Source organism: Mugil cephalus, chromosome 3 (assembly GCF_022458985.1).
Source record: "Mugil cephalus isolate CIBA_MC_2020 chromosome 3, CIBA_Mcephalus_1.1, whole genome shotgun sequence".
NCBI lineage: Eukaryota > Metazoa > Chordata > Actinopteri > Mugiliformes > Mugilidae > Mugil > Mugil cephalus.
The window spans coordinates 19,953,808-19,971,361 of record NC_061772.1 but is presented as its reverse complement, the minus strand read 5'-3'; the positions used below and the strand labels follow the sequence as shown (position 1 = coordinate 19,971,361).

Genomic DNA, 17,554 nt, shown 5'->3' with positions numbered 1-17,554 from the left:
GGCTGGAGACCGCACCGTGTGGCCACTCGCCACACACAGAGCAGAGAGGGGAGACAGAAAAATGGCGGACCTCAGGAAAATCTGTCCTGAGTCTTTGCCCTGCCGTGTCAACTGTTCGCGAAAGCCGTTGTTTCAGGGGAAGCTTTTCATCCTCCTCTGTGTGCTAATTGTGGACTCCGGAGGAGCTACGACCCACTGGGTTGTCACAGAGGATGGAAAAATCCAACAGCAAGTATGACAGCTAGATCACTGCTTACCTTATGTGGCTAGCTTCTGAAGCTAACTATTTTTTTTTTCTTAGCGTAAACGGTAACGCTTTGCTATGTTGTTTGATAACATAATAATAGGAGCGGTTTGAACACAACGATGCTTATTTGCGCGCCCTGCTGAAGTCGCATGCAGACAAAGCGGACATTGAAATTAATTTTATTGAGCTAAGTCGGCATAGCCTAATCAAACTAGTTAATGTCACCCTATCGTTGGGTTAGTCAGGTCGAGTGTCAACATGAGTAAATAATTGCAAGCCCATGCCCGTAGAAACTGGTTATAAATATTAATTTGTTAGCGTCAGTGTTGGTTGATGCCAGTAGCCAGCAATCTGCACTCATCTCTTAAAGGGAAAACCCGTGTTTTTGTTTATGTGGCAAAGCTGACAAGGAGGTCTGACAAGATGAGTTTGCACATTTGCACACATGAAATTAGACCTGGGTATTGCGTACACGACCTCACACACACTCGGAGATGCTGTCACTGAGCTGATGTGTTTACTGTGTGTCAATAAGGATCGTGCTGCTTTTATTTCAGGTGGACTCTCCTTTGAATCTGAAACATCCACACGATGTAGTAATCTTCATGAGGCAAGAGACTCGTGTTAACTACCTCAAGAAGCTGGAGGTGGGTACTACCGTGTGCACTGCTTACATTTACAGGCAGTTGCTCTCGCCTGCAGAGTCCTTAATGTTTGATTGTCCTTGCGATCGTCGAGCAGAAGCAGCTTGTGGCACAGAAGATTCACATAGAAGAGAACGAGGACAGAGACACGGGTCTGGAGCAGAGACACTATAAAGAGGATGCAGACTGTGTAATGGCTAAAGTACCCCTGGGGGACCTGGACTTGTACGATGGCACTTATATCTCCCTGGAAAGCAAAGACATCAGGTAAGCTCTCAATAAAATATGACGGCATATTCACGAGATATCCATTCTCAAGGTTCATTACTCTTAAAGCGACTATGTCTTTCGTCCCTGTAGCCCCGAAGACTATGTGGATTCGCGGTCGGCTCTCCCGCCGGATCTAGAAAAGCCAGACTGCGCAAAAATATTTGAACTACCTTATAGCATCCATGCTTTCCAGCATCTCAGGGTGAGTAGAGTAGATAAGGGATGACTCACCACGTTGATTAGAGTTTAGAAGCTTAAACCTTTGTATTTGTGAGAGGTGGATATTTCTTTTGGCCATAGCAGAATAACACTTCTCGTCTTCACAACCCTTTCCGCCATTTTAATTCATCAAATAAAAACACATCAGCGAACTGTTTTGAATTGTTTTCGGACGTACACTCACCATCCAGATCATTAGCTGCTAGAATGAAAGCGAATGCATTTCAATTTAAGATTTGTCCACTAAATTCTGCATTTATGCCTGTTATAATGTTACATTTACCTAAAGAAGACAGTGATTCAGCTTTTGGAGACTGTAGTTGGTGGTGCTGTTATTTATCTTTGCCTACTGACTAAAATGGGGTTGTCAAAGTAATAGAATGGTGTGTTGGTACAGCACAATGCAATTCAATAGTAATACAAACCACATTCTCCAAATTGAAAACACAGATTGAATCGACAATCATCTCAGTTATTCTTTTTTTCTTTGTAGTAAATCTTAATTAACTGACAAGTGAATTTATTTCACCTGTAGTTACAGGAACACCACTTTTCATTATTTTGCTGCAAGATGAGTTTGGTAATGTGAAAACAAAGTGTTTTCATTTGTTTGCTGCTACGCAGATTGTCCCCAGTAGTGCATTTATCTTATTTAGCTCAGTATGTTTGAATGGTTATTGCAATGTCTGCTACTCAATAAAGGGAGTTAAAGCATGGACGAAAAAGTTATGTGCCAGCTCAAAAAATTAGCTATAGGTTGTCCGTTTTCAGACGACACTTTTGAAGTTATATTAATATCACACTGTGTGTAATTATCCTCAGTACTGACCCTAACAACTTAACGGGATGTGCAGCTAAAGAAGTAAATTTCACACCAAAACAAAAAAGTAAACGTCTTCAACAATCGTTCACTTACAAGTCAGAGAAAGTTGTTGGTGCTTTTTACCAGTGGAACTCCCAACGCGGTTCAAGCAACTCCAATTTCCGTCTCTGGGTTTGGAGAACAGCTTGAATCTATCTCAGTTCCAGCATCAGTTTCAAAAAGAGGGCCTTGGGCAAAGATCCCCAGATACCATCAAAACAATTTATTGAGATATTATTTTTTGTTTTCGCTTGCTTCATCAGGTTATCATTGGCTCGTCAAATTTATTTGCAGAGACAGAGAACGTGTGTGCTTTGGAAGATGGTATGCTGTTATTCTAGTCTAGAATTGTATGTAATCAAACGTTTCGTCTACTCTAGGGTGTGCAGGAGAGGGCAAACTTGACCTCCCCACTTCTTTCTAAGGAGGATCCCATTTTTAGTTCACTATCCCACAAGCTGGGCCGCAGTGTTGACGAGGTGGGCCATCGGATCCATCAAGCGTTATTAAGGGTGAGTTTGTGTGCAGTTTTGAAGATGTGTTTTACTTTTTTTTTAAGCAATAGTCACTGTCAATACCAGCCCAGACAATATATGCATGTATCAGCAAATGAGGTGTATTAATCATGTGACAGAGACCTCTTAATCAATGCAGCAAAACTGTGTTGAGAAAAAAATAGGATAATACAGAGGCAATGAAAGGGCACAGAGGAAGAGACTAGAAGCGACGTGACTACAAGACGCCATTGTATTTTACTAAATTTAGTCGTTTAAAAAACTTTGCATACACAGCAGAGGTCGGTGGCTTTTCACACAGAGACCGATGAGAGCAAGGAGAGCTGGCTCCCTCCATACACTAGATTTTATTTCATGTCCTGCTTGTCCTCAGATTCCATTTGGGTGGAAAAAATGTAAGAGGTTTACCAAAGCAATCAGAGCCTGGAACGTCCTCTGGTGACCAAAGGCAACGAACAAATAGATGCGGATCAACAGTTAATAATTAGTCCTTTCACGTTTTTTAGACTCTGCGTGATCTCACGATTATGTTTTCCAGAATTCGTCGTCCTGGGTGCTGTACAACATGGCGTCGTTTTACTGGCGCATGAAGAACGAGCCTCAGAGGGCCGTGGACTGCGTAGTGCGCGCCCTGCATTTCTCCCCAAGGTACTGTCAGCCTGGTCAAAAGTCTTCCGCACTGTTGCAGCGGTTGTCGTGTGAGAGTGCTCACAGGTGTGTCTGTGTGTTTATTGTTCTTGTAGGCAGCACAAAGATATAGCCCTGGTCAACATGGCCAACATCCTGCACCGCGCCCATTTCTCAGCAGACGCTGCTATTCTCGCCCACGCTGCCCTGGACCTTACCTCAGACCTCTTCACCAGTCATTACACCTTGGGAAACATTTATGCTGTGAGTTGGAGAGAAAACACGACGCTGTAAAAGTAAAAGACTCGTGTGTAGAAACCACAGACTTGGCATCTAGTCAAACTTTTGTCGTTTTATTGTAGCTGTGGTCCCTGACTGCAACCCTGGAAACAAATTTGAATAATTTAACGGTTTTTGTGGCCTATTACGGAAAACATTTTTGAAAGTAAAATTATTTAGTGTCTACCCTTAATGCAGTAAGTTACAAATGAAAAACATGTTCCCACCATGATGTCTCTGGAACTTTAGTTGAATTTCACGGTTACAGCTTTACTTTGAAGGGGAACTTTATCAGATCACTGTCATTTTACCAAACACATATGTTTGAGTTCTCAGAGCTTAATCACCAGTGTGTGCTACCTTGTACTTATTTTTAGTCTTTTTTTTATTGTTTAATTCTCATCACAGTTTGAATACTACATAAAAACAAATGAGATTTTGATCTCTGCGGTATCCTTAGTCTCTGCGTCTTCTCTTACCGTTTGACCAGATGCTTGGGGAATACAACCACTCGGTGCTGTGCTATGAGCAGGCACTGCAGGCCCAGCCAGGCTTTGAGCAAGGCCTGAGGAGGAAACACGCTGTGCTCTGTCAGCAAAAGCTGGAGCAGCGCCTGGAAGCCCAGCACAGGTAAGCGAGCGCTCATGCGCACACCCCAGGTCCTTTCCATGGAGTTACTCTATACCGTTCATTAAATCAGAAGATTAGGCAAGACATTCATCAAACAGAGCGCATTGTAGGCAGCTGAGACACACAAATAATCACCTACAAGCTTTCCAATGCACTATTTGATACTGGTACGTCTGTTCTTTACAAATGGGCTTGTAATTGGATAAGCAGTTTAGGGTATCTGGGAAAGACCACTATCATTCAGTGTATATCCGGTTTTTTTTTTGCAAACGCTTAGACCCATCTAGAAGGGTTTTTTTTCTACGCATTTTTTCAGCTTTCTTGTATTTCCCTTGTTCTTCTTCCAATATTTATAGATCCCTGCAACGGACACTGAACGAGCTGAAGGAGTACCAGAAGCAGCATGATCACTACCTTCGCCAGCAGGAGGCACTGGATAAACACAAGCTGCTGCAGGAAGAGCAGATCCTGCGCAACATTATCCATGAAACCCAGATGGCCAAAGAAGCCCAACTCGGTAGGAAGCCGTCAACTCTCACTACGCCAGGGGCATGATAGAACTGACGGATCCAACGAGCATGATCTCGCAATTCGGTTGATTGTTTTATTAGATTGTCTGTGGGACATGATGAGTTAGGCAATAAAGTGTCAAGTGTATGTGTAAATTCTAAGTAGAGCAAAGTTTATCCATTGGTTTCACAGAGTAGAAGTGCTTTGTGAGCCCAATGTTATGTGTCATGGATGCATTAGAAGGACAAGAAGAACTAACCATAATAGGTCATTTAGATTTGATCTCCATATACAGTGTATATGGAGCAGCACCTAACTATTGTGTGTCATTTCTGTTTCAGGGAACCATCAGATGTGTCGGCTGGGTCAGCAGCAACGTAGCCTCTACTGCCCCTTTGACCAGCCTGTGCGCTATCACCGGGGGGATTTGTTTGAGCATGTCCACTATGTCCAGGTAAGTTCTTATGGCTGCGCACGACCTATAGTACCAATAAAAAGTTGTTAAAATGTTTGTTTCTGTAATTCTATTAGTGTCAAGTGATACAGGAGCTATGAAAACTATATAACTGTAACACAAACATAGTAATGTACTGAGGTGAAAGTAAACAAAGCAAAAATATATATTCTGTATCTTCAGCAGGTTATATGTGTCCAAACGTTTGACTTCCGTTGTATTAACAGAAAGCACACACAGGATTTCAGCTCAGTCACGTCGCATTGTTTTCTCATCACGACAAGTATGCAAATGTATCTTTTCGTGTTTTTACTGGGGCATAATTTTGCTCTTTTCTTTCTTGGTCACAGTTTGGAGAGGAGGTGTCCGTGGCCTCCAGCGTGGCACTTGTTTCAGAGCGGAACCCCAACCAAACGGCCGCCAGCCCCCAGCTCCACCCCTCCGTGTCCGGGGACCAGGACCCTGCCGCTGCCCTCTGGGTCGGCCGTCAGGACTACACACAGGCAAGATGAGGAAATTTCTTGCAAATAAATTTTTGCCGGATCAAGTCAGCGACTAAGGAGCAATGTCATATTGAGGATAAAACATTACGTTTTGTGATGAAAAGACCACGCATTCCTGGCAGGACGTAATATGTCTGAACGTATTGTTTATCTAACCCTTTTGTTGTTGGTTGGTTTTAGTTTTGATTTTGGTTTTTAAGACCAGGCATCGCTGATGGTGAGTTTTTGTTTTAGGACATACAGAGGATACTGTGGCCTCAGAGGGCAGACTGTGCCCGGGAATACCCAAGCGTTCCACCCGCTCACCTGCTGCCATCCTTCTACCTTCCACCTGAAACTCAGGGCCTCAGGTCGGTACACATTCCTAGGTGTTTTTAAGGTACATCCTAGCAGCATAGTTACTCTACGTTGAGTTTGATGTTTCTTGGAAGGATCCATAAAACTACATAATATATACAAAGGACTACCAGCTGTACCGGAGCCATGCATTTAAATGACGACGAATAACACAAGTAACACATGTTAATTTGTGTTTCTTCAGCCCAGTGGCAGCTCTCCTCTATGGGAGCAGCAATCCTTTTCAGACAGCAGCTCTGCCAGACTGTAGTCCAGTCCCCCAACCATATCCAGTCCTCCTGCCCTCCTCACTAGACTGGTCCCTGGAAGAAAAGGAGCTTCCAGATCAGTTTGCCTCTGAGGTATATGTCGGCCTTTGTCATTTGTGTGTGTGTGTGTGAGAGAGATTTGCATAGGAAAAAAAACTTACGCAATGCATTCAGTATTGTCAGCCATTAACCTAACTATTGTCTGTACTTGTGTTTGTTTCATCTGTGTTTCCAGTGCAGAGGAATAACAAAGCAGTGATATTTCTGTGATTGTTTCCAGATTCTGCAGTTACGCAGTGGAGGATGGACACTGGAGCAACTTGGCCACAGAATAGCTCAGGCCATGAAAGAAGTAAGGTTGCTCCCTGTGGCGCGTTCACGCTACAAGCAACGTTACAAAACGACCGAGCGCGGCCACTTGAACTGTTGTCTGGTCGCTGTTTAAGTTCTGCCCAAGCACTCCTCTGTGTTCTCATGCTGTTATTCATGTAACAGTGAAAAGCTGAATCAGACACGTGTGATGTATCGGAGAAAATAGTTGAAGCGTGAAGCGTCGAGGCATCAATTTATAGTTTCACATTGCTCTTCTGTAATTGCACCACTACATATCTCACTTCCTGATCAAAATATATTTTTAGTCTTTCATTATTGTTCTTAATCTGTCCTATATTAGATCAGCGCTGAAACACTTGCACAGTGTTTCAAAGTCACAGGGTTGATGAAAAGCCACGTTACATCTCAGATTTGACTATGAATTCTTTTTCAGAGCTAACAGGAGATTTTTTTTTTTTTTTTTTTTGCGTATATAGGACACTATACCACACTGGCAGGTGTACAATGAGGCAGCTCTATTTTGGCGAGCCAAAGGCAATGGTAGCCATGCCCTGCAGTGCCTGCGTCAGGCGTTGAGCTCCACTCCGCCTTCCCACCGCCACTTGCCCCTCACCAACGCTGCTAACCTGCTGCTGCACTACAGCTTGACCGCCCACGCTCAAACACTGCTGGAGCATGCATTGGCTCTCAATGCGTCAGAGGTAAACGCACATCGCTAAATAACTGGCTAACCTGGAGTTTTTACAATTTTTGAGCGGATCACGTGTGCTTACCTGTGCTCCCTCCTTTAGGCACACACACGGCCCTTTCACAGTCGGTCACATGATATGCTGCACTCATTACAGCTTTATATTAAAAGATCAAAAATCATTACCAGCCAAACAACGTCTGAGTGCTCGTCATGCCCAAACTTGGAGAAGTTCAGCATAACATAGTGTCATAGCGTGGCATAAAGCAATCATCATCTCAAGCTGGTTCCAGGAACACAGGAATTTAGTTCTCCCTTTTGGCCTTCACTCCCAAAATAGTACCGTGGAAAAATGGAAAATGAGTGAGCGGCTAAAAGAAATTTGCATGATCTGGTAGATGGTATTTAGGGCAGCCCGGGCTAAAGGAACATTTCCTACATCTTGTTAAATCAACTAACTTGTAGAAGACAATTAAATAATTCCAATAGAAGGATCCTGCGTTAAATCTTTACTAGAAACTGAGGTGTGACCTATTTGCGAAGCTGCGAAAGTTTTGTAGTGAAATACGCACACCGCATTTAACACATTTGTAGCTGTTGAAAGTTGCACCTGTATCTGCGAGAAAGTCAAGTTTTCCCATCCGCTAATTCTCCAATGGCTTGTTTTGTTGGTTTCCCTCCCTCAGCCCCACACCCTGCTCAGTCTGGTGAGCGTGCATTTGGCCCAGGGCAACGTGACGGGTGCCCTGGCCTCGTTCCGCCACATCTTGGTGACGGCCCTTTCCTCTTCCTCTTCCTTCTCATCCTTTGCTGCCTGCGAACAGTGTCGCTCCAGCCTGCCGCTGCTGCGCTGTCTCCAGTTCTACCCCTTCCTTTACAACCTTTCACACCGACAGCCCTGCCCAGGTGAGTATTTCACACACACATATGGAAGTGTGCTTTATTTGTGCGTACACTTGAGAGTTATAACAATCCAAGTCTGTTTTTTATCCGACATTTATCAATTGCAAAAGGTTTAAGGTAAACCTCCCCATATTTAAAGGGTGGGTTAATTAGAATTCTATTCCTGGTTTAAATTTGAATCAAAAGTGCGATGGCATTAATCCCTAAAAGTTACTGAGTCAAATTAATTAGCGCTTCAAATGTGTGTTTCTGTTTAGCCCAATTCCGCCACTTGATTAGTTAGTAGTTGAATATTGGCAATAGATGCGAACTGCAATCAAAAATCCGCCCCTTCAAGCTTCAAGAGTAGCCGTCAAAAAACACGCTGTTGTATTTTTGATGTGAACAGGAACTGCACCTTTCCTTTATTCATATCAGTGGGAGTGAGGAGAAAAGTGCTTTGAAGTGGAGAAATTTTCCCACTCAATAATTTAAGCTGCAGAAAATAGCTGATGCCAGATTTAGAAAGCACTATATTTTACCCTCTAAAGCTAAATATCGCACCAATAAAGCGCAGCGAGTGCACGAGGCCACACGAGCAAAACAGACACCCACCTTAAGGTTGATATATATATATAAATACACATAACATTAACTAACTTTTACCGTATTACATTCTGTGATGGCTGCGGTTGCTTGAAAACAGAGCAGAGATGAAGAATTGTGCTTAGTAGCACTGCAGTCATAGTGTGAGATCCAAGTAAATGAATAAAATCAGAGCCTTGTCAGTGAGTGGAGTCGGTAGAGTTTGAGCCGTAGGGACAGAACAAGGGTTGCAATGTCTCAGAATAATGAAATGCATCACCTTCTGTCTTGGGGAGTATTGTTTCCTGAGAGCCATTGTTTTCTGTATGTAAAAGTTACAGGTTGAGCCTTTATTACACAATATTGATTGATATGTTGATTCATTTTTTTCATACAGTGTATGTAGTAATTATTACTTAAACATCCTGTTGAGTGTTTTTTTTATTATTATCAAACTAGGGTTTTTAATGTCATTTAAGTATAAAGACATTTGTCTGACTATCGGTGTGAGGAGGTTCACAATAATAAGTGAGCTTGAGTTTCTTATGCTGTACTGTAGAGGGTGCTGCCTGCATTGCTGAGGAGGATCTTGGCATCCAGCTGGAGGAATGGGAGGGCAGCGAAGAGAAGCAGGATGCGCCTTCTATTTCTGCCATGGAAGACACCCTGCTCTTTGAAAGTAAGAAACTGACTTATCGACACTTTCTTTGGTAAAATACAACCCTAAAGTTTAGCGTTTCGTGCAAAGAAAATAACTGGAAATGGGATTGTGGTTAGTTTCAGGAAAATTTTGCACGTTGGAAGAAATGTCCATCCCAAACGTGCAAGCTCTTGCAGTTCTAAATCACCTCTTTTCTTTCAAATGTGTTCCCTCCAGAGGTTATCCTGGACAGTAACGGGTCAGGGGAGGCAGCTGGACAGCAGCAGGGACCTCCCTCTGTCTCGGGAACAGCTCAAATGACCGGTTCCTTTGTGGATGGAGGAGTGGAAAAGGAGGACGAGTGGCAGCTGAAGGAAGAGCTGATGGGAGCGTTTGAGGGAGCACTGGATGTAGGAGGGAAACGAGGGGACCTGCGGGGTATCCGGGTGCTGAAGAATGATCGCGTCATGGGCGCACGTGCCAGTAGTGGGCCATGTTTTGGAAACTGTGAGGATGACGATGGAGCAGAGTGGGTAAGTGTGGAAACTTTTTTTCATAATAGAAATTACTTTATTGGTTAATAATAGTAGTCTCCTAATGAAAGTTTTTTTTTTTTGTTCAGATCACCTTCCAGGTTAAGCGCGTTAAGAAAGCTAAGGTGGATGGATCGGACAGTGTTGCCATATCTGATGATGGTCAGAATGGGGAGTCTCTGCCAGGTGGACACTCTGTGTTGGAGATCAGCGGCCCAACTATCCCATCCCCTGGTCCTTCAGGTACCTCGTACATTTTATTTATTCAACAACATGAACACTAAAAAAAAGGTTACTGACAGAGATGTCTTCATGGTTTTTATGTTTTTTTTTTGGCAGGTCGCTGGAGAGACTACACAAGTCTTGGCTGGCCAGGGCCGGAGGAGTGCCAGCGGACACGGAGGGTGGACCTCACCACCGTAGCTAGCACTTGGTTGGCTGTTTCTGCCAAGAACATCGAGTAAGAGTCAAGATCATGGTCACATTTTCTTGTGTTATACCTTAAGGGTTTTCACTGGTCTTATTCTTGTAATACTTTACTTATCAGACTTATATTCACTTAAGTTTGTGAGATGCTTCAAACCTGCTGAATGAGAAGAAATAGAGAGGATCAGGAAAACATTGCTGCCTCATTGCCATTCTTGCTTTGCTGCATATCAACACACACGATTCAGTGAAAGTATTTGTTTATTTTGTATTTTTTACACCAGCATCACAGAGCACATAGACTTTGCCACGCCCCTCCAGGAGCCAGCCGCTGAACCTTTATGCAACGCCAACCTAGCTGCCAGTATGCACACCCTCGACCACCTGTCAGGAGTGGCCAATCGTGCCGCTATCCACTACACCGGCGAGAGCCAGCTGCGTGAGGTAGGCTGAGGCAGAAGAGTTAACCTGCTAATAGTTAGAGGTTCCACTAACAGGGTTTACTACGAAGAACATAGACATGGTTGATGTTCTGATGTGAGACAGAGGAACGTCACGTTACTGAGCATGGCCAGACCTTCTAGTTAATAATCTCTTCTTGTCCTGACTCACAGGTCCTGCAGAACCTCGGTAAAGATAAATTCTCCCCTCAGTCTTTTGAGCAAGTCGGCACCCGCATTGCTAAAGTTCTGGAAAAGGTAAGACAACATTTAAGAGAATGATCGAGGCAGGGAAGGCAAACGTAGAGTCTAGTAATTTCTTTGCATGTGTGTGTGTTCCTCTCAGCAAGTTGCATGTTGTGCATTAGTAATGTAAAGCTATGGTATGTCTGTTTTCTGTGATGTTTGTCTGCAAATTGATATATTTTTAAACCACAGCAATAACTTTCTTTGCATTTGTTATTTATTCTTCCTCTTAAACTACAGAATCAGACGTCTTGGGTGTTGTCCAGCATGGCCGCGCTGTACTGGAGGGTGAAAGGTCAAGGCAAGCGAGCCATCGACTGCCTGCGTCAAGCTCTCAACTACGCCCCCCATCACATGAAGGCAAGTTCGTCCTAGCTGATCCTCCCTGGTTATGACATGAACATGAGAAAATAAAACCTTTTTTCTCCTTTAATCTCGAACCAGGATGTGCCGCTCATCAGCCTGGCCAACATCTTCCAGAACGCTCGGCTGTGGGAGGACGCCCTCACCGTCGCCCGCATGGCCGTAGAAATTGCCCCTCACTTTGTCGTGAACCACTTCACCCTCGCCAACGTCTATATAGCAATGGTAACGGACGCAGTTAAAATTTTACAATCCACTTCTGTCATTCTCAAATTCGACCAGTATCGCAACAAGATATCTTTTTTTGTTTGTTTTTCTTGATCAGGAGGAGTTTGAGAAAGCCATGCACTGGTACGAGTCCACGCTGAAGCTGCAGCCAGAGTTCGCCCCTGCCAAAGATCGACTGAGAACCATCCAGTGTTACCTGCTCACCAAGAGGGAACGTCGACAGCCCTGAAAACATTCAACCAGATTGATCCGAGGAGTACCCAGTGACCATGCACACATCAGATGAACACACGCATACACACGCACGCATCTAAATACTACACACAATTTGCACACGACATAAAATTAAGAATCTAGAACGTTTCCTGAAACGTGAAGTATCAAGAACCACGTCCAGAGGAATCTGGGTGCTCATTTTTTAAAAAATTCTTTAAGGTCTAAGTTGCCCCCCAAAAAAAAAAAAAAATCGGTTTGAAATGTCAAGTACAGCTGTAGATAATCTTGACCCTCAACTTAACCTGTGAAACGCAGGACCTTTTTTTATCAATGAAGAAGTTACTGCAGTCAGACACTTATTTTTTTTTTGCTTGACTGGCAAAAATGAAATGGGGTAAAATTGATCAATGCTTTCAAGTTCAGCTTATTCTAACGCAAAGTTTTAATCATGTGCTAATTGGAAGGAAAAACTTACTGTCATGAAGACGTTTTATCTTTTTTGATAAGAGTAGGTGGCACCTTAAAAATAAAAGAAATGCATATATTGTTCCATACCACTGCCTAGAGATGACGCCATGTTTTAATTTAACTTAATTGGGGGTTTTAATTGAGGAAAGAAAAGGAAAAACAACCGTCACACAATATTCATGTGAGTTGTTTGCTAAGATGTGCTTCTCAGCTCAGAGGTTTCGAGTTCAAACTCGACAATATACGGCCTCACTATTTGCTTATTAAAACGGATGGGAATTCTCGGTTTTTGCACTTTTTTTCTCTACCATTCCTATTTATATGGGACCTAAAAACCTTTTTTGATTTTGTGCGCCAGGCTAATTTAAATACAGAACAGAGGGAATGAAACGCGCTGTTACGTTCGCTTCTTAACTTATGGAAATCATTCGGCAGAAAAAGAATTTACCATTGACCGTCTATAAAAACAGTGGAATCTGTATTAAATGTACAGTATTAAAGGCAGTGTGTGGATTTCACTCTGTTTCTTTGTCTCTTTGGGGGAATAATAAACCAGTCTGGGCTTTTTGAAGATCCTATAATGTTTCACTATTATCACTTTACGGCCATGTGAATGCTCCACAGCAAAACTGTTGCAATTGTTTGTTTTTTTAACTGACCATTTTAAAACTGACCTACAGGTGGCGATGTCCGACTCCTTTTATCAGCTCCTACAGTGTTCCCCCCTCTCTGATTGATGACCCCATGTTCCTCCTACATCCAGTTCAAAGAAGATTTGGCGATTGCAAAAAAAAAAAAAAATGGGATAGCCAACCACATGATTACTACAGTTCACACTGGTGCTGTATAATTTGAAATAATATCAACCATTTTGAGGACACGCTTCATATTTGCACACAGTAACGACTGATAAAGGCACTGAAATCTAAGAGTCAGGTGTAATTGTCACTTTCTGCCTCTTCTCTAGCCTAATAAAACTCAAGATCATCTTATAATTTGCATTAGTTGCCACATACTTAAAGAAATCAAGTCAGAAAGTGACTGTAGAAGTGACGCAGAACGTGATGTACGAGGTACTGACATCAGATACAGATGTCGGCCATGAGGAGCAGTGAGTGCTCACTGCCAGTAACTGAGGTGCTCGTTCTTGTTCGGTCAGTGAAAAATGTGCAAAGTAACTAGATGGGGGGAAGGCTAATTCGAACTGTGATGAAATAAAGTGACAGATTTAGTTCATCAAATATTCTTTTACGTCATCATTATTATTATATCAGTAAGTGGAATCCTAGCAACCTGTTCAGTCAGTAAAATGTCTGAAAATGTTAAAAAAAAGTGTAAGTTAATGTTTTCAAATCGCTTACAAAAAGTCAGAGACACAGAAAAGATGAGTTCTCTGTCACATCTAGTGTGGATGTTGGCTTTAAAACATGCCGTACGTGTTTTTACGTGATGAATAATTTATCAAAATTGCTGCCATATTTTTTTTTTTCCCAGTTTGAACTACTCCCATTTCCGGTTTAGCTGTAGACCTCTTGAAATAACGAAACTGCCCTGCGTCTCTGACAGTCTCAGACTTTAAAGCTTAAGAGTCATTTCAGAATTTCACAGCTTCGCAAAACTTAATGCTCGTGTGCAGCAATGCACAGAGTGTGGGGGGGAGTGAAAACCTGGCTGTTGGAAGCTGGTTGTTTTGTAAATGATGCTGCTGATGCAAAGACCGGAGCGGTGCGTTCATTCACATAAAAAGGTGCATCCGCATCGCATCGGTGTGAAACAGCATTTTTTTTTTTTTTTTCTTTTCCTCCTGCTGCCTTAAATTACAAGATCTAAAAATGGCACCGTCACAGTGCGGCCTGCTATTTTTAGCATCCTGTAAACGAAGCGCGTGGATGCGGATGAGCTGAAGTGTATGCACAGGCCCCTATAAATACGAGCGCGTACACACGAGAGGGCGAGTTTTGCGCCTACACGTTCGCCGCCCTTTGGACTCGGTGCCGCTGAGGACAAACGGGCTGCTGCATTGCTAATGGATGTTATTTATTGTTAGCCCCCTTTGGTCTATTCCTGTGTAGCCGAACCCCGTTCTCCGCTCTGTTTTGGAATGTTTCTCAATGAATAATTGACTGGAGTGGTATTTTTGACCAACCCTGTCTTGGGTGCAGTGTATAAATAGCTCGTGTGCAGCAAAGCGTGCATGGATTTGTCAGGAGCGTTAGGCCTGGGAGTAGGAGCCCTGTTATGTAACAGGCATGTGAGTTGGCACACCACAGAGACGCTGCATTGAATGGGTGTGTGCGATCCTCTGTTCCCATTGAGTGTTTTCAGAGTGATAGTATACTCGCTGGGAGTCCTTTGTCGAGTCTCCTGCAGCTGCTGCAGCTAGATGTGTTACTGCATCAGCTGAACATGAACGTATGTGCAGCGTCCATGTGTTACTACAATGCACTTTATTTAATGTGTCACAAATACTCATCTAATCAGCATTTTCAACCCACTATATCTGCATTTGGACATCTAGCGTCTACGTGTTTCACTGCGTGTTATTAGGTTGTCTCATTGTTCTTCCAAGTGATATTTACACCGATGCAGCCTTCAAATAAAAAGTTGCGACCTGGTCTAATCAAATTCGGCCCCAACTTGAAGCTCAACATGTTTTTTTTTGGAGGGAACAAGTGGCCGCCGTGTTCCGAGGCCCTCGTTTGTTCCTGATGCTAAACTTTCCGTTCCCATTTCCAGCGTTGTTAGCGCAGCGTGCAGTATGTGGGTATTTTTGGCTCACCGCAGCTGAATATAGTAACGCTGGATGGATGTTGCTGCAACATATTACATAATAATAGTGAATTTCCAGCACAGACATGAAAGGAGACGGCCGCTTTAAAAGCGCGGACGCTGAGAGTGGATGGAGGCTCCAAAAGGGAACGGGCTCCGCTAAACGCTGTCACAGTTTGCTTTTTGCGACACGTTAGATCGATAATACCAGTATTTTGATCTCATGCATGTAAACCATACACATGGAGTACAAACACCATAGTAAACTGACATAGTTTCCTCCACAATTTCCACTTGATGTTTTGTCTAGAACTGATCAGACACTAGTTCACTATAGTCACAGAAGGTGCATTATTTTATGCTATACTGTGTCCTGTTCCCTGTTTAGTGTAGAATGCTTTGGCTTTTTCACTTTTTTTCCCCCCACTACCGTTAACACCAAATCTCCTTCCTCATGTCTCGTCGTCCTGTTTATTTTTAAAGTTTCATACAGTATATGAGACAGCTGGGTTTGGGTAAATCACTTTTAAGCTAGCTGATACAGGGCTAGCATTTGTTTCAGCAGTTCATTCATTCATTCATTCATTCATTCATTTTCTATAACCGCCTCTCCTCTAGAGGGTTGTGGTGGGGCTGAAGCATATCCCGTTTGTCACTGGGTGAGAGGTGGGGTCACCAGTCTATCGCAGGGCTTACACACAGAGACACGCAACAATTCACACGCACACCTACAGCCAGTTTAGAATCAAGAAGAGTTAAGAATCACCAGTGAACCTAAAAGGCATGTCCCTGGACTGAGAGGAAGCCGGAGGAAACCCCCCCCAGACACAGACACATTCAAACTCCACACAGAATCCTGTTGGGTGATGGATTCAGACCTTCTTACTTTCAGCAGTCAATCTGACACTAGATATTAAGTGACCAAAAGCTGCCTATACAGCTTCCCTTTATGACTTTACCTCAGATTTGTAGAGCTGCTGCTAAAGTTGTGGTACTTGTAATGCATGTGCAAATTTTAGCGTTTGTGTTTTGTCTCCCAAAGTGACTCCGAAACAATAAAAATCATGATTTCAGTGATTTGAGTCCACCTTAACTCCTGTGAATGACCTCAACAACTGGAGTCCGGCTCGTTTCAGGTTATACGTCAGAATTCTTTACTTTTTGTCTGTGCTAATGTAAACTGAGTGGATTTTTTTGCAGCTGAAGAAGAACGGATGCTTCCTTTGAAGATTCGTGGTCTTGAATGTCATCACTGTAAACCTGTGAGGGAACCTGCATCAGTAACTTCAGGTATGTGGAAGATCTATGAGTCTCCAAACTAGGCCCCAATCTAGATTTTGTTTAAATCGCAATACACTCCTATATCCTACTCTGCTTATGACCGCATTAACAAATATCCAAATATGTCCATTTCTCCAGATATGAGCTATGAAAATACACTTTTAAAGGCGAATGTTTAGCCTGAAATTCTTTGGTCCGTTTGGACATTTAATAACTGTTACGCATTAGATAACAAATCAAAATTTAATTTTTAAAACATTGCTAGCTTCCAGCCTGCACGTACATACTGGGAATGTGTGAAAGGAAATAACTCTTTCTGTAACCCAGAAGAACTACTAGTGACTGGGAGCCTGGGAAACTGAAGGAAGCTGGTCTCTCCTGAATCATGCTGATCATTTGATCTACAGTTTATTCGCTCTAGATGATCACATCCTGATCAGATAAAGATATAAACCGCCCTCTGTATACTCCCTGAGCAAGAGAGTCTTGGTTTGCTCAACGACTTTTTATTTTTCTCTCCACGATCTGGGAAAGCTAGCGGTGCATGTCAAAAAAAAAAAGCCAAAACAATTGCAAATGGACAAGTTCTCTTTAAGACATTTTGAGCCATCAATGAGACATGAAGAAGCCACTTGGATGAGAGGTTGATAAAGCTTCTTCAAACAAGTCCAGTTGCCATTGTTTTAGATATAAACTGTCTTTGCAGTCATATTAGCTGCCAGGCAAATGGCAAGAAATCAGACTTGTTTGTGAAGAACGTGTGTTCCTCTCCAGCCAGTGGTGTTCAGTTCAATTTGTTAAAACTGAATTTAGACATTGACGGAAATACAACAAGCAAAGCGAACCTACTGCGTACTTAGCAAGGAGGAAGAAAATTACATGTAACTAAGAAAAAAAAGAGGGATTTTGCATCTATTTCTTTTCTAAATTATGTATTTAGTAACTTACAGACACATTGCCAGGATTTAATTCGACCGGTAAGATGATGAAACAATTCAATTCAATATGAATGAATGAATGAATGAATGAATGAATTCATTGAATCTCAGTGGGAAACTGTGTATTTGCACAAAAAGATGTGGATGGATATA

General features: G+C 42.7%; 1 protein-coding gene across 1 annotated transcript; it reads left to right on the top strand.

Moving 5' to 3' along the window:
* Window positions 1–37: 37 nt before the first annotated feature.
* ttc17 (tetratricopeptide repeat domain 17) lies at window positions 38–12,931 on the top strand. The gene is made up of 25 exons (XM_047580131.1): window positions 38–232; window positions 805–894; window positions 989–1,158; window positions 1,252–1,363; window positions 2,623–2,754; window positions 3,296–3,405; window positions 3,501–3,648; window positions 4,154–4,293; window positions 4,650–4,810; window positions 5,145–5,257; window positions 5,608–5,760; window positions 5,995–6,110; window positions 6,302–6,458; window positions 6,646–6,717; window positions 7,175–7,399; window positions 8,073–8,292; window positions 9,413–9,532; window positions 9,731–10,026; window positions 10,116–10,269; window positions 10,366–10,486; window positions 10,737–10,896; window positions 11,067–11,150; window positions 11,379–11,498; window positions 11,583–11,726; window positions 11,827–12,931. Exons 1-25 carry the CDS (start codon window positions 62–64, stop codon window positions 11,956–11,958), a joined length of 3,621 nt encoding a protein of 1,206 aa, XP_047436087.1. The 5' UTR covers window positions 38–61; the 3' UTR covers window positions 11,959–12,931.
* The last annotated feature ends 4,623 nt before the right edge of the window (window positions 12,932–17,554 follow it).